This window comes from Ciconia boyciana, chromosome 5, assembly GCF_034638445.1.
Source record: "Ciconia boyciana chromosome 5, ASM3463844v1, whole genome shotgun sequence".
In the NCBI taxonomy this organism is placed as follows: Eukaryota; Metazoa; Chordata; class Aves; order Ciconiiformes; family Ciconiidae; genus Ciconia; species Ciconia boyciana.
In genome coordinates this window covers 84,017,312-84,033,788 of record NC_132938.1, presented here as the reverse complement: position 1 = coordinate 84,033,788, position 16,477 = coordinate 84,017,312, and the positions used below count along the sequence as shown (strand labels likewise).

Here is a 16,477-nt window from a genome sequence, read left to right as displayed (position 1 = left end):
TTTTTCTTACGCGTTTTCTGCTCTTAATGCCTTCCCTTGGTCCAACTTCATAGCGTTTTGAGGGCAGTGGCGGGCAGCGAGGCTACGTGCGGTGCCAGCGCATGAAAAGGTTGACTGAGGCTCGCTCTTCACTTAGTCCATCTAAGCCTGAATTACGCGAGGGGTGACTGGTGACGGCGGGGGTGACGGGAGCAGCCCCCTAATCAGGGCAGTGGAAGGTCGGGTCCCAGTGGGTGAACGGAAGAGGTGAGATCAGTAATGCCATGAAGGGGTGGGAAAGCAGGTAGCGAGACTCGGTGTTATATACAAGACTTCTCGGGACAACGCCTTTGCGTTAGACCTCACGTGCGACACAGAAGCGGCAGAAACGAATGGCTGAGGCGTTACTTCTCTCCCGTGCCCTCAGCCTTTGGTCCGAGCTTTGATCCGCGTGGCTTGCGTCGTGACTCGTCCTGCACCGAACGCTTTTACGCAGCTCGCGTTTAGTGCACGCTGTGCAACGACTGCATCGCGCACGGGGCTGCTCAGGTATGGAGACCCGCGGCTGAAAATGTTGCCCCTCGTGTTTCAGGCTAAAAATGAGCTGCCGTATCTAGAGGAGGTCTCTTTGCTCCCTCTGCAAGCTCCCCAGTCCGCTGAATAAGCTATTCCTTCGTAAGGAACTGTGCTGCCAACAACACAAATCCGACATGCGTGAAAGACTGTAGGTATTTCAGAGGAGACCCCTCAAATATTGAGGTTTAGAGGTAGAGGGCAGACCCCTCAAATATTGAGGGGGAAGCACAAGCCAGGACCAAAGTGTACCCACAGGGAGGGTCTCATTGTCCTAAGCCCCCAGTTACCTTTTAGATGTTTAAAGCCAGGTCCTTTTAAAAACAAAATAAAACTCAGCGCCACGTAGCTTTTGCCTGTCACGATCCTATCTTGGTTTTCCAAGTGCAGAAACGTGCTGAGCATCTTTGAAAACCTGCCCCACCTGTTCTAGCTCCCAAAATGAGGACCAGCAGTTTAAAACCGTAATCCCTAGAATTTGAGAGGGGGAAAAAAAAAAATCTCTATATAAATTTAAATCAACTGATACCTTTTCCAGCATAACTGTGTAGAGTTATAACAACTCTGTATAGAATTATACTGTGCTATAAAGCTAGAATAAGAAACTCCAGACATACACACACATATCGGAACTGAAAAACTGAATTTAGTCTGCCAGGTTTACAACCTGGAGCTTAGTTCAGTCTTAGGCCTTGCCTGCTGTCTCTGTAACGGTGAGCTTGTGTGCTTTAGGCCACTGTGGTATTTCAGCGTGCCAGGGGAGTTGCTCTGCAACGGTAAGCGAATGGATGCTGGAGACTCTTGGTTCGAGGAGAAGGGGCTGTCGAGTAACGTCTGTGCGTTTGGTTTTGGAGCCCAAGGCATTTCGGGATAACGTCCTCCCCTCCTCCGGCACGCACACAGAAAGCCTTTGACTGCGGTGTGGTAGGAAGCTGGGCGTGAAGATCTCTGAGGAGAAACAAGCCACGGAACCTGGGCTGCTCTGTGGGTCACCCCTGAGACACGAGCGAATCGACAGCAAGACTTCCGTGGCCGGGAATGTACGTCTAGTAACTGTGTACCCGTGCTGTTGGTAGGAGCTTCTTTTTTAGGGAATCAGAAAGCACGTGAGCAAGCCTTTGCTTGTGCCTGGACACAGGCCAGCACGGCTGAACTTGCCTGACAGACAGGACCCCGACTTGTGGTTCGAGTTTAGGTTTGGATCGAGCGGCGTGACGGTCCGAGAACTGAACCTTGCGTATCTAAACTTGTGTCTTTTACTCTTCCTAAAAATGGGAGGCTCTAGATGAGAAGGAGTTTGTGATGGATGTTACGAGCGTTCCTGGGGCTTTTTGCAAGGCTGGTGGTGACTCGCTGAGACTCGCCTTCCCAAGCAGGGGAGTTACGGGCAGTTTTGCCCCATGTAATGCAGCATATGCAAGATGGCTCCAGGGTAGCTTCAAAACAACAAACATATACGGGGATCGTAAGCAACGCTGTTTTGCTCAAGTGCAAAAAAGCGGTGTTAAATCACGTTCATTCAGACCCGTGCCAAGACTGGCCATCCTGGGCGCAGTGCCGCGCTGGCACAAGCGTACTGCTCTCGGTGCCAGAGCTGGCTCGCTGGGAACCGAGCGCGGCACGGCCTCGCCAGGCCGTCGGGAGCTCCAGGCCTGGAGGTTTGCTTTCAGCTAAAGAAACGCCCGAGATGTTTCCCTCTGCTTAACATTTGTACGTACTCTTGGCTTAAGAACCGGGCTGGAAACCCCAGCATCAGCGGTGCATCTCAACCAGCTGTTAAGGGTCAGCGCTGGAAGTCGGAAGGCAAGATGGGCTCATCTGGTCCCAAGCAATAAAATCTAGTGTGGTCCCTAGCTTTTAGGTGAAGCTTCACCGTTCTGTCCCAGCGTGAGCTGCCGAAGCCTGCCTTCCAGAAGGGCGGAGGGCTAAAATCACCCATGGAGAGAATGTCATTCCCCCGGAGCTGTTTCGGGTAGCTCGTCCATTGCTGGGCACTTTCAGCTGAATTCCTTGAGGTGTCAGAATAGACATTTTCCTGATCTTACCTTTTCCAGGAGCACATGAGGAGTTGTAGCCTCCATCTCCCGAGCCGTGCCATAGCGTTAGCACCGTTCCGAATCCCCCGTGGAGCATCCCTCGGAGAACCTGCACGAGTGCAGCGGGAAAGCAAGTCGAGTGACAACTGGCGGAGGAGTGGGAAACGGGGTGCAAGTAGGACTGAGAAAGCCTAACCCCCTTCCTCTCCCCCCAGTTTGTCCCCCCAGCCCAGTTATGCCGCAGGGCCGAGGCAGCCCTTCGGCGGCTCTCCGGGTCCGTCCGGAGCCGGTCCGGTCTCCGTCACGCGATGGCGTGCCACGCCGGTGGTGAGGTCACCTCGTGCAAGGGGAGAAGCAGTTTTCACCACTGTTTGTCTCACGTTTCATAGGGCTGTGGCCCTGTCAGTCTACCTGGCGCTTGACAGCCAGCTCTGCTGTTGTCTTACGCCGTCTCTCGTAACGCGGCTTTCCTCTCCTCCGCGCTGCCTGAGGGAAACCTCTGACAAGAAGAGAGGATCTTGAAGGCACTGCGTTCTGTTTAGAGGAATTTCAGTTTTCAGCTGACAGAAGGCAGAACAGTGAAACATTCATAGCGACCGCTTTCAGCAAGAGGTAGGTAGTACGCTTTCCGAAGCGGATAGTTAAGAAAAGCTTGACGTTTTGAGCACTGTGTTGTTAGATCGGAAGTTAAAGCTCTCCCGCGTTAGGCAGCTGACATTCGTTCCTCCCTTGGGTGGTTACTTAAGGCAAAGCTTCCCTGGATTAAGGTAACTGAGCTCAGAAAGATACGCACAGAGGGCATCAGCTTATACTGAGGGACTCTAAGCAGGTTTGGACTTGGCAGTATTTATATCTTTCAATTTTTCTTTTTTTTTTCTTGAGAATAAACCAAACTTAGCCAGTAGAGCGGTGCTCCTGCACCTCATTCATGCTCAAATTGTGCCTTGCTTTTGACAGGATCTGTTGGTGACCACCGTCCACTCGGCATTGCAGTTTTGTGGCTATCAGCTTCTTTCTAAAGAGCAGTTTTAGTTTGTCGTCCACACGCGGAAGTCAGTGAGAGCTTTACGGTTAGCTTCGGTAAGAGCAGACCGTGCCAGATAGCTCTGCAAGTTCTGCCACAGGTCTCCGTGCACAGACGCTGCCTGCAGCTCTTCCTCTCTCCATCACTTGCTCTCGTTTTTTCCTTCACTCTGCCTCTGCCTAGAAGTGCACGGCAGGGCCTAAACGCATGGCTTAATTGAGCGATCTCTTGACTTTTTCTAGTCTCTGACCCCACCGCTTGCCTGATAGTCATTACCTGAGGTAAAGGAGAAGAGTCAGATCAGCGCTCGCTCTTCTCTGTGCAGTTCCACGGGGAAATGGGAGCCAAGGCTGGTGCCGGCCGACGGCATCGTGAGGCAGGCAGGTAGCCCGCAGCGTTCCTCCGTGCCCACCTGCTGCACCGGCCTTGCTAGCAGCGCTTCAGAAATGCCGGTTTGTGGCTGCGCTAAACTGCACGGGTGATTTGTGTTGCTGAAGAATGCGAAATAGGAGTTAACGTAGTTTTGGCAAACGTGGAAGCAAATTAACTTTTGAATCCAGAAAGTCTGAGATGAAAAGTTATTATTTGTGGGAGTAACAAAATATTCTCAATACAGTACTTGCAGGGAATCCTCCTCTTTTTACCACATTCCTCATGAAACATCATCAATAGATCTTCATTAAAGGTGATGTCAGAATGTTGTCTCTTTAGTTTTAAAAAGATTTAACTTTGCAAAGAGCAGAGTCCCAAAACACTTCCAACTTTTCTTACCCCTCTGGGGCTCCAGCTGCTGGGAGCGGAGGCCAATGCAGAGCCCGTGCAAGCTGCAACGCCGCATCCCCCAGAAGCCGTAGGTCGACCACGGTAAAGATCGGTCCCTCTTTTAGGAGGAAGGCTTTCGTAACAATCTAGTCATTCCTGTCAAGATTGTAACGATGGTAGTCTTTTTCATGTGACTTCCTAAACAAGATGCAGGTAAAACAGGAAACGAGAAGAAAACACGATGCAAAATAACTGCGGGGAGAGACGGCAGACATAGAAGAGTATCTATTTAAAAACTCTCTTAATAAAAAGGTTGCCAGAAAAGCCCCAGTTCAGCACTGTTCCTGCCAATTCTTTTGCCTCTGCGCGGTGGCTTTCCCGGCGGCTGGGCCGTGTTGCAGAGCCCGCACACCTACAGAAGACCTCACGGCAGGCAGCTTGACGGGGCTGTGGGGTGGGTGTCGAGCTACAGGAGGAGGAGGAGGAGGCCGCTTGCGTCCTCTCTCTTGAAACCTTGGAGTTCAGAAGAAAATCTCTGCTTTGTTTCCTCGTGTTTCAACATCACGGTGAGCACGGAGGGGTGTTCTTTATGGGCAAGTAGCCTGTGCTGTAGGTGGTGACGTTCTCTTCCGAGTCTGGGAGTCGTCCTTCTTGCCTCTCGTCCATCCGGTGGGTTACACTGCGGAGCTGAATTGCGGGGCTTGGAGAACGGCCCAGGCATGCTCTTCATCACGAGACTGGAGAGGCTACGGCAGCTGTTTCTCCTTCAAAGCCACCCTTCTTCACAAGCCTGATTCTTTATTTTGTCGGGCTTATAACTTACCTTGTGGCCTGTCAAGATTACTAGTCAGGGAGCTGTTTCTGTAGCATACAGTCATCACGCACTCACTTCTCCCATGTATCAGTTAACGTCAATTTTAATCTAATATTGCCCTCAGCCTGTGGTAAAGACTAATGGCATGTGAAGGTGTCACCAGGAGAGCACGACTCACTCCTCGCCATTTAATCTAGTGATTTGTGCCCATGCATGGTCAGTAGGCCAGTAGTCGACTATTTTTGTCAAAGTTGTTTTATTTCCAGTGATGTGAACAGTAGAGCAGCTGATGGCATTAATCATTAAATTCTGAATTACTCAGCATTCCTTCACTGTAGAATGCTGATTAAGAAACTGCACTTTCCCCCATCAAAGTCAGATACAGAAATGTAAGTAGTTTCACCGAGGCAGAAACAGAAGGTCGTTGAGGCTATATGGGCCCTAAAGCCCAAGGAGAGTCAAGTGAAGCGTTTGGTGTAAGCGGAGAGGAACTTGCTGTGAGTGAGCAGAGGCGAAGAAACTTCTGTAACCTTCCTCAGTCAGTTCAGTTACTCTTAAATTATTTCTGTTGAAATATCTTGGTGATTTAAAAAAGCGATCAAAGACACCATGGAGTCTAAGAGAAGGAAACGAAGAGCTGGTAATCAAGGTAATACTGGTCTCGTATAGAGCTTTTCATCAAAAAATATCAAAGGAGGTCACTACAGGCAGGACGCGAAACACAGAACAGGAAAGCAAACGCGGTCTGGGCCAGCCAGTAACAAAAATGGGAACAAGGGCAGGGTCGGGGTTTCCCACGTCTCTTGGTCCTTCGACGCCGCAGCAGCCGTCCCTCCGAGTCCTGAAGGCCAGAAGGGACCGCTTATGCCGGCAGATCGGGGAGCTGGTCTGGGGAGACTGCGATGATGGGAGAGGCTTTGCTGGGCGAATGGTTTATCCCCTGCCAAGTGATTTGGGACCTCAGCGCTCGGCAGGGCTGCAGATAGCCTTGGATTAGCCTGCAGCCCCGACCTGGGCACCGTGGAGGTGGGCTCGGCGGGTGCTGGTGGGCAACCCTGACAGGGAGTTGCACCGTACCTGCGCAAAAGCAGCCGTGCATCTGCGGCTTGCTGTCTGTCCCGAATTCGAGGGACCAGCTACCAAGAGCTCATACCGCACGAGGTGCTCGGAGGAACCACTCAGCATAACTCGGGGATGTCTGGGGATGGCTGTGGGCCAAGAGGCAGCAATTTCTGTGACGAGTGAGATTCCAGCCGCTTTTGCTTCGGGGAGGAAGGCTGGCTAGAGGCTGCCTTCGAGTTCGCCGTTGTTGTCTTACGAGCGCATCAGTTTGGGAACGTGGGTTCACCCGTGACGTTCGTACCGCGTAAACGCGGGCGAGTTTCCACAGAAGCAGTGAAGCCCTGTGGTTAGCAGTTCTCTCCCCTTTCCGGGGCTCCTCACTGCAGCCTTACGGTTCATCTGCCGGGTGCATTTATTTTGTCTGTTTGAACAATTTTTTACCCATTCAGCAAACAGATTCTTCCCCACTTCGTCTGTGGAGCCTCACGGTTGTCACCACCGTCCCAGGGAGAGTGCCGAGTGACTTCTTCTTGTGCGTGTTGCTGTTGAATTCAGTCTAACCCCTTTTTACTTTCAAATACCGCAACGGAGGCTATACGGCCAGTTGGCCATCCGTGATATGTTTCACCAGTCAAGCTTACTGGGGTGTGATTTATATATGCGTTCTGTACCAGTATCTGGGAACGTCGTTTCCTTTGCCGTTATAAGCACAGCGTAGCTGCAGTTACAGCAGTCTGACAGTGCCGCAGTCTACACTGACGTTTTCAGCACTTTTTTTAGATTTGCGTCCTTCTGGCGAGGTTACGGGTTGCCAAAATGTCCTGTGTTTCGGTCACAAGAGTATGTGCGAACTCGCTCCTCGTGGGAACCCTGCAGTGGAGCCCTCCAAAGCAATCCACGGCGAATGGGGTAAAAAATGGTGTTGCGGAGAAATCCTGAAGACGACTTGAGTCTTTAGGTCAATCCCAGGATCCCTTCTGTCTCTAGGAAAGTCACGCCTGGGAAGCTGCTTGTTTCTTGGCACGAGGGAAGTTGTGAACATTTTTTCTGATGCAAATCTTTGTGGGAGCGATACTATTGCATTAATGGGGAGAAAATATGAGCTGAATAATTGAACTTTGGAATAATTGCTTCACAAGACGGGCAGTCGGAGTTATGGGCTCATTCCTTGTAAAACTGTCCTGCGGACAGTCTGTTCTCAGCTGGTCCTAAAAGGGATTGCATTTTTAAAAACCATGGGCTAAAATCGCTGTGCCAGGTCCCACAGTCTGGACAGCTCGGGATGACCTTTTTCCCTGAGGGGAAGGGGGAAGTTCTGTTTACCCTGACTAAAAAAAAAAAAAAACCAACTCTAAATCCTGCTCAAATATCCCAGCCTCTGAACAGTGGCATTTATTTTTCACCAATTACCCATAATATAATATTTATTTTGTTTTTAGGAGGATGAGTAACTTCATTGATGATCTGCAGATGTTTTAGCCCCCTAATTTACACTCTGGTGGCAGGACATTTATCACCTTCCCAGACACAAGGAAGGTCCTCAAGAAGGTCAATTTTTGACCCATCTGCATAATTCTGGTTTTTTAACTTCACTTCCACAAATACTCTTTTTAGTACAAAAGTGACCACATAAGTCTAATTTATCTCTAAAAAGTAGGGCAGCAGTATTAGTTGCTTCTAAAAAAAAAAAAATTCTTCAAAACAAAAACCACGGGGAAATATTTCAGTTGTTCAGCGAGCAGCGGAAGGGCAGTGTTACCTCTGGATTGCTGCCCTGTGGCTGGGCTCTCTAACGGGCCGTAAGCTTCTCTTGAGCTGGGAGCGTTCTCCGAGCGCCCGCACGTGCGTGCGGTCGAGGGTACGCAGTCTTCCCTGCCTTGCGAGCAGTAGTAAGACGGTTATTTCTAATCACCTGCTTGCTTTCACAACACTTCTGGGTACTTGATTTCTTTGAGGGCTTTATTGTTCTGCAAGTGTTGCTGGAAGGTGGTAAACGGGGCCAAAATTTGTTGGGGCGTTAGAACTAACAGAGGGAGTGACTATCTAATCTGCATTTCCTTTGGAAACGGGGCTAAAAAGGCTGGAATCAAAATTCCGCCTTTAAATGATGTGTAGAGATCTCACTGGAGACCTCTGCAGACCTAATTTGGTGCAAAGCCATGGGCCGTTTTATAAGGACTCCCCGCGGGCTAAGTTTGCTCTTTCCTGTAAGTTTTCTGCAGTCCTTGAGGACTAGAGTTTTGAGGTCTCATGAGGTTGCCTTCCGGATGGGTGTTTTCTCAGGCCAGCGGTTGTTTTTAATGTAGTCAGTCTTTCCAGATCGCCTAAACCTTACGTGCTTTCATGCAGCTGGTGATTTTTCTTAACAGAATGCATTGCCTTGCAGAAATCAGGTCTATTTGGAGATATCATTACCCTGTACGGTATACTACAGCGTTTATGTGTCTGGCGATGCTGTGGACTTTGAAACTTTCAGATGAAAATTCCAAAGCATTTCTGAGATTTGGAAGCACTTTTCCCATTAATTTTAAGATTGATGTAGAATCAAGAGTACTACTGACATCTTTGGAGCTCAACACGTGCCTACATGTGTGCAGAAATGGAGGCTCGTTGTTCGTGTCATTGTCTAACTATTCTGCCTTCCCCACCTAGAGCTTCAGAATGCAAAAATGGCTTCAAGTCAAATCCTCAAGTATTTTCCAAGGGCAAACCTATGCTGAAGTTGACGGCGCATTTCCTTGAGTGAGAGCTACTGGCAGCAGAGTCTTTTACAAAATGAAGAAAAATCTGCTCGCTCGCTGTCCTCGCTAAAATACTCATCCCGTGTGTTTAAACTGATTGAAGTGGGACAAATAGTTGATAAAACAAATAGGAACAGAGTCTGGAATTCCTCCCAGTTAGAGTGGCCAGGTGGCATAGCAGAGGTGGCACGTGGGGCGGATGGTGATGGCTTTATCTGTTGTTAAAGCAAACTCTATCTGCTTTTAAATCCCTCGGTGAACTTGAACACGCTGCTATAACTTGCTTTCAGGAATAACCTCGTTTCCCTCATTATGTGTATCAAATGAGTGAAATTAAGCGTTCAGATAAGTATTTGCAGGGTTTGAACTTGAAGTCTTCCCCCCTCCCCCCCAATCACCTTTTCTATTGGCCCTGATCCAAAGGCCCTTCAACTGGAGAGGAGTCTTGACGTGCTTCAGAAGGTGGTTCTGCGTGAGGGTAGGTGATGACGGGAAGCGTAGTCTACGTTCATCGCTGCGTGGAAATGATTCGAGACTTGAATCCTCTTCTGAGAAGGCTGTAGTGATGAAAGCACTTGAAATAACATATACGTGGCCTGGGAAGTTCCCTTGGTATCACCAGTGGTTTTTTTCTTTTTAATTTTTCCTTTTTTTTCCTCAGGTGAATGAAATTTACCACGATGAATCCTTGGGTGTTCACATCAACGTTGTGCTGGTCCGGATGATCATGTTGGGGTACGCGAAGGTAAGCAAGGCTCTGGCCCAGTTCTCCGCCTTCGTCTTCTTTGTAATGCTAGTCCTTGTGAATGACACAAAGGGCTGTGGACACAGAAGCCCTCTGAGCAGTTAGCTCCAGAGAACTGCTTTCCCTGCCTGGCATGTGCCAGCTGTGCTTGTGCCCTCGTTCCTGGGGCTGACCACGAGCGTCCCTTCCGTGGCACGCGTGCAGGACTGGCTCAGCCTTGCCGCCTGAATTCTTCCCCTTTTGAGTCCTCCGGGAATTTTAGATCAGTGCAGTAGAAGCAATCGTCTTGGTTGACCAACGCAGCTTGCTGCTGCACCCCCTCCAAGCAGCCTGCTCGTGGAACTATCTGCTGTTCTCATCTTGCGTACGCCCCTGTTACTGGGTCCCAGCACGCTCCTCCGCTTGGTACCCTGGGCAGTACTTGTAACAGTACATTGCTTTTTCTGGTAAAATACACTCAGAGAGTTTTGAAACAAATGCTTGTTAAATTGTTCAGGATGAGAGGAAAGCAGTGACGCTGTTTAGGGTTTGATAAAGATCGTATCTGCTCCATTTAACTCAGACATTGGATTTGGGCAAGTCAAAAGAGCAGTTTGATGTTTGTCTTGTAATTAAATTTACTGAGCTTGTAGGCACACGCTGTAGCAAAAATCTCACGGAACCAGATGTTTAATCTGTGTTCATCAGTGCACATTTACCGGCACTGCAGTGATTTGCAGCAGTCGAGGCATTGTCCCCTGTGTTTGTATTATTGGCTTCCTCCACGCCGGCTGTGTGTGTCGCTGCACGCGCACTCATCTCAGCTGAGTCACGTCGTCCGGCAGTCCGCAATGTAAGCAAGTTCCAACAAAAGAAATAAAAATGTCCTTTTTCAATCCTCACATCAGGTTGTGTGTTCCTCCTGCACGTTACAGGCTATACACAGAAAGGCAGTTATTTTCATAGATGATGTGAACACTCATTAAACCGTCTTCAAAAAAAACCCTAAAGATGTACTCTTGCACATGCATGGTCACTGTTAACATACACATTTTCTTTTCTCATAGGAAAGAAGGCTGTCATGACTTAGAGTGATAGGGAAGAGAAACTATTAGGAAGAGGAACGGTTAGGAAGAGAAATGGTTAGGAAGAGAAATGGTTAGGAAGAGAAATGGGGACCTGGTTGGTGCTCCAAGAAAATCAAACCTTGTCTGAATTTCCTGCCTTTAGGAGCAACTGGGTCTAATGTGTTGCTCTTTCAGTCCATTAGCTTGATTGAAAGGGGGAACCCCTCGAGAAGCTTGGAGAACGTTTGCCGCTGGGCGTATCAGCAGCAGAAGTCGGACCCCAATCACTCCGAGCACCACGATCATGCCATCTTCTTAACCAGGCAAGATTTTGGGCCTGCTGGTATGCAAGGTAATGCAGCTGACCTGGAGCAAAACTATCTGGACTTGGTGTTTCTGGGCTAGCGTCTGCCAGAAAAGAGGAAAATTGGAAAACTGCATTGTTATGTGATCCTGAGACAATAAGCAACGTAGGTCTTTATTCAGCAAATGCTCGAGGACGTGTTCAATTTTGAAGACGTATTGAAACCTGGCCGGGTTGGGGAAAGCACGTGCGCTCAGCATCACTGCCAGTTCCCTGTTCCGGCTTCAGAAAAGGCCCCCGCGGACAGCCTGAGCGTGTACCCATTACTCTCTTGTGGAGAGAAAGGACTTCCTCCCATTCGTTTTACGTACTTTTTAAAAAGCAAGCAGACCTTGCCATGGTAGTCCTTGCCATTTATATCTAACTGCAGCAGATTAAGTTTCTTACTTGAGAGGTGAAATAGCTGTTTACTTCTGGCAGACACCAGGTGTTTGTGTGTGTGCGTGCGCAGGGATCACTGGGAACGCTCAGTGCACTTTGCATTCAACTTCACTTTTATTTTATCGCATCATTCACTGTAGGCTTCCTTTTATAGATAGCGTACCAGCTACTTTGATACCTGCAGTAATCTTTGTGACTCAAGGAACTAATGATAATGGGAAGTAAATTCACAAAGCGTGATTTATGTCAGCGCAGGTAAATGTGATTCAGTGCAGATGAAGAAGAGTCTGGGTGAGACCGTGGTTTGGCTGTCCAGTTGGAGGTGTCTTAGATACTTTCAGTACTTTCAGATACTCTCAGATACTTTCAAGTACTCTCAGATACTTTCGGTATCTAAGACATTTCTTTATCTAAGACAGTATCTACTGAACTTTCAGTTCCGTACCTCCATGCTCCCTTCCCCTTTCATGGGGAGAGAAGGGTCTGAGTTCTCCTTCAGGCCTGGGCTGGCATGCCTGGAGTGAAGCTGGTTAGGTTGAGATGTTAGGCAGACTTCCCTGTCTTGAGCAAGATTTTAACTTTTACTGACGAAAAGAAAGACATGCGATATGCGCCAGGCAGTAGGTAGACGAAGGTACTAATATGAACACATGCAAAAAAATCCCAGCCTATAGCTCCACCTTTTAATGGATCAGGAGTCTTGTGCGGTTTTGGTGATAAAAGTGTAAGTGCCTGAAGTAACACAGATGTCGGTGGATTCAATCCCAGGACGTCAGAGCCATTTACTCTGTTCGACAGCAATCGCAAAGACAGAGAAAAAATAGGCAATCAAAAGAAAATAATCCTAGGTTCTTCTCAGGGAGTAAGTTATTGGGGGGCCTCGTTTAAAATAAGTGTAATGGGTGAAAGAATGAGACCTGGTTTCTCTCGATAGGATACGCTCCTGTTACCGGCATGTGTCACCCGGTCCGCAGCTGTACTCTCAACCATGAGGATGGGTTTTCATCAGCCTTTGTTGTTGCGCATGAAACCGGTCACGTGTAAGTCTAACTTCTACAATTAGATCGCCAACAAAATACGGTACTGCATCTCCTGCTTGCTTCGAGGGGTTTAATTTTAATGGCTATCTGAAAGCTATCCTAATTTTATTTCCATCCCCTTGGAATGCGTCAGTGGTTTAAGCAATGAAGAGAGAAGTGGGGGAAGAAAGGAAGGGGAAGAGAGAGGGGGAACTTGTTTCCTCTGGGCGAGGAAGAGGTCAGTAAGAAACCTGGAAGGCCCAGGCAGCGGGGACAGTAGCTTGTCAAGCTTCCGTAACTTCTTTCTTCTCGCTGACTGGAAGTGCTGATTTGTGAGATTTGGCACCTCTTCAAGAATGATAAAATGTTAAGCTGGGAGTAACTGATTACGCGAAGATCTCTGTTAGCTGCCTGGACAAATTAATGTCAAGCACTGAGGATCTGATTTTTGTCTTCCTTAAGTAGTGCAGGCTACTTGGGCTAAATTCCTGCTGGTGAGCTGCACAGCTGGGGACGCACGCTTGGAGATGTGACGTGCTAACCGTGTTAGCTCTTTGGAGATGCAGCGTGATAACTACGTCAGCTCTGTGTTTCAATAGGTGCTTTTGATAAATGAGTACACAAGCACGAACAATTCAATGTCTGAACGAACTGCTCCCTACTGAGCAGAATTGTTGTTTTCCTTTTTCCGAAGCGGAAGAAGTCGTCATCGTCTAGTTAGTTCATTCCTGGTATGAACAAATAAAACGAAGTGTAAAAGAAAGAGCATTCAGAGAGCCTCAAAGAAGATCAGTTTGAAACGCAGGTTGTATCTGTAGAATGCAAAGAGCTATTTCCTTTTGCGTGATTACACGTGCATGAGAAACTGTTTTCTTTACACTTGTTTTACCGGTTGCAGTGCGGGAACTGCCTGGGCTCTGACGGCGATTCTTTGTTACAGGCTGGGAATGGAGCACGACGGGCAAGGGAACCGATGTGGGGATGAGACGGCAATGGGGAGTGTAATGGCCCCCCTGGTGCAGGCTGCCTTTCATCGGTACCACTGGTCCAGGTGCAGCGGCCAAGAACTCAAAAGATACATACAGTAAGGACCCGTCCGCACTCGCTGGCCGTTGTTTGACTAGAGGAAACAGAGGTCTTTGCAGTTCCCGGGGTGCAGGGCCAGTCTGCTAGGCAGCCAAGAGAAGGGGAGAGGCCGTCCCAGCGTGAAGGAGCTGGGTCCGAAACGGGACCCTTGCCTGTGGAAGCCCTTCTTATACACACAGCGGACCTGGGCCCCAGGGGCACCGAGGAACGGGATCCACCGGGGTGGCCTGCTCTCTGCTTCCCAACGGGGATCCAGCCTTCAGGGGCATCCCGGGAGGCTGCTCCATGCTTCAGTGCAACAGCAGCCGGGCACCGCCATCTCCACGACCGGTCTCCTCGGTGGAGCGGTTTTCCGATCACCTTCTTTGCCATACTCTTTTTCCCTTCAGGTCTATATTAAAAAAGCTATAAAGCAGGAGCAGCGCTTCCTCACGCAGGGCTGCGCTCAAAGCCCCTCGCGTCCTTGGGGATACGGTCGCAGGCAGACTTCATGTCAGGTAGCTGGTGTTTTCCCTAGGTTTTTGATTTCTCTAGGAGTTATGCTGTGAAGCCCTAAACTCAGAAGAGGAACTAGCAAAAGTTGCGGAGGAGAGCAGGCGGCATGTGTGCGCGTGTCGGAATTAGGGAGAACAGGAGAGCAGATCTCTGCCTCCCTTCACGTATGGACCTCTTCATCCCACTGTTACTCAGGCGTCCTTCTCCATTGCAAATAGCTGGTTTTGCCGGTCAAAACTGAGTGCAAACTTCGTGAGTTGACCCACATCTACAGAAGAAACTCTGGTTGTAACATAAGGCATAAAATAGTAATTGATTGAGACCTTAGAGCTTACAGTGGAATATCCCAGTGCAGGAGGAGCAGCCCACCAGCATCGCTATTTTAAGAGTTAAACAGGAATGAGAAAAAAGCAAGCCTTATTCTTGCCCTTCACGTGGGCAGGGCTTCCTCCCTGTGAACACAGTAGATGTCGGGTGAGAAGGCCGACAACTCAGACGACTGTCGTGTTTGAAAGCTCCGTAAAGCCAGCGGAAAGACTCCCTCTGACTACAGCGGGCTTTGTGTTAGGCCTTATATCAGGAATCGTACTCCAGGTCGGAGCACCAAGTCGGAGCTTCCCATCCCGTGCTCGGCCATGTTGCAGTAGGCAATATTCCCGCAGAAGGGACTGCCTGTGCTTTGGGGGGCAATGACTATGTAAACAGGACAGAGAACAAGTTGGAGAAAAGGAGTATTGCCTTACTAAGAATAAGTACTTTGATCTTGCTGATCCAAAAAAAAAATCACTACATCTTCTCCTGATTTTTTTTTTCCTGTGTATCTTTCCACAGCTCTTATGACTGTCTTCTTGACGACCCTTTCGAACACGATTGGCCCAAGCTTCCTGAACTGCCAGGCATCAATTATTCCATGGACGAACAGTGCCGCTTTGATTTTGGCGTTGGCTATAAAATGTGCACAGCGGTACGTCCAAGGCAGTCATGGCAAAGACAAACGTTCATTCAGCAAGTTGGTGTCTGGCCTTATTAAAGAGCTGCAACGTACCCGTTTTCTCGTAATTGAAGAGCAGTTAAACAGGTCTATAAAGAGGAGAGAGAGATTTATGGGTGAAAGCCAGTCGTCTGGGTCATTTGGCTTAATGGTCAGGTGGATGGCAGCACGGTCCCCGTGGCACAGGCTTGTGGTAGTGATCCCAAGGAAGAAGGGAAAAAACCCTCATTTTCCTCCCGCTTCTGCTGCCTCCTCCCTTCCTCTTCTCACCAGCTCAGGACTAGGGGATGCAGGGAGTAAGCACTGCCCTTCTCTTTCTGAAGATGCTTTTGCCCTTCTCTTTCTGAAGATACTGTACTTATCGGTAGCCGTCTGTGTGAGATGAATTGACTGGGTGGGTTGAATCCTTATCTGAAAAGTAGTAATAATGTAATGTTGAGTTTCATCTCATACATGTTCTGCATTCCAGTTCCGAACCTTTGACCCATGCAAGCAGTTGTGGTGTAGCCATCCAGATAACCCGTATTTCTGTAAGACTAAGAAAGGACCTCCGCTCGACGGGACAGAATGTGCCCCTGGAAAAGTGAGTATTGTGTTTTCGCTGTGTTTGTGTGGAAAAAAACCCAACCCAACAGATGCATTCGTTTGGGTTGAAGGGCACAGAGGAAAACAGGGCATTGCCCGGCGTCCCCTGGGTGGAGCCAGGGGAAGGGAAGCGAGGGAGCTGTGCTTTCCCACTGGGATCGTCTGTGAACTGTACGAGGTCTCCCGCAGTACGAAGGAAATTTTGGACATAGAAACCCCAGCTGAGGTGTAACCCATTCGCAGCCTCTCCTGTGACCTTTTTGTTATGGTTTTTTTTATTCTTGTCTCATCTGCAAAGTGTCCACAGAGTGTCTTCAGGAATGCACGGTAGCAGATAATGCCGTTACTGTAGGGCCGCCTCTCAGCGCTTGTGGTCCAGACATACTGTGGCTAAATGTGTGTGCAGGCTTAGGATTAGCTCGCTATTTTCCCTTTTAATATCCCCATTAGTGGGTGTCCTGCTGCTAATTCATTTTTAATTATAAAATTATACTCAAATAAATGTTTGTTTAGCAAATTCCATGTATTTTGAGATACAGGAGAGCCACTTACACCATCTGAGTACGCCCTGGCCAGCAGCAAAACAACACCCTGCCCAGTGACTAGCCCTCTGTTCCAGCCTATTTGCATAAGTGTGACATTTGGCCAGAATGAGGGAAAAAAAAAGAAAAAAAACCCCAACTAATCCTCAGCAAAAGCTTTATCCTGCTGATATTCAGAACATTAACATTCCTTCAAAAAGGTGGTAGCGACTAAGACTCAATGAAACAAAGA

At 48.7% G+C, this 16,477-nt stretch overlaps 1 protein-coding gene across 3 annotated transcripts in view; it reads left to right on the top strand.

Moving 5' to 3' along the window:
• ADAMTS3 (ADAM metallopeptidase with thrombospondin type 1 motif 3) overlaps nucleotides 1-16,477 on the top strand; it is a 131,565-nt gene that overhangs the window by 94,990 nt on the left and 20,098 nt on the right. For 2 of the 3 annotated variants that reach the window (XM_072862985.1, XM_072862984.1), the window contains 6 exons: nucleotides 9,653-9,736; nucleotides 10,978-11,134; nucleotides 12,462-12,567; nucleotides 13,487-13,630; nucleotides 14,959-15,091; nucleotides 15,588-15,701. In XM_072862985.1, coding sequence (XP_072719086.1) covers nucleotides 9,653-9,736; nucleotides 10,978-11,134; nucleotides 12,462-12,567; nucleotides 13,487-13,630; nucleotides 14,959-15,091; nucleotides 15,588-15,701 — 738 coding nt within the window. The remainder of the gene's footprint in view (nucleotides 1-9,652; nucleotides 9,737-10,977; nucleotides 11,135-12,461; nucleotides 12,568-13,486; nucleotides 13,631-14,958; nucleotides 15,092-15,587; nucleotides 15,702-16,477) is intronic. The other variant, XM_072862986.1, reaches the window with a different exon arrangement.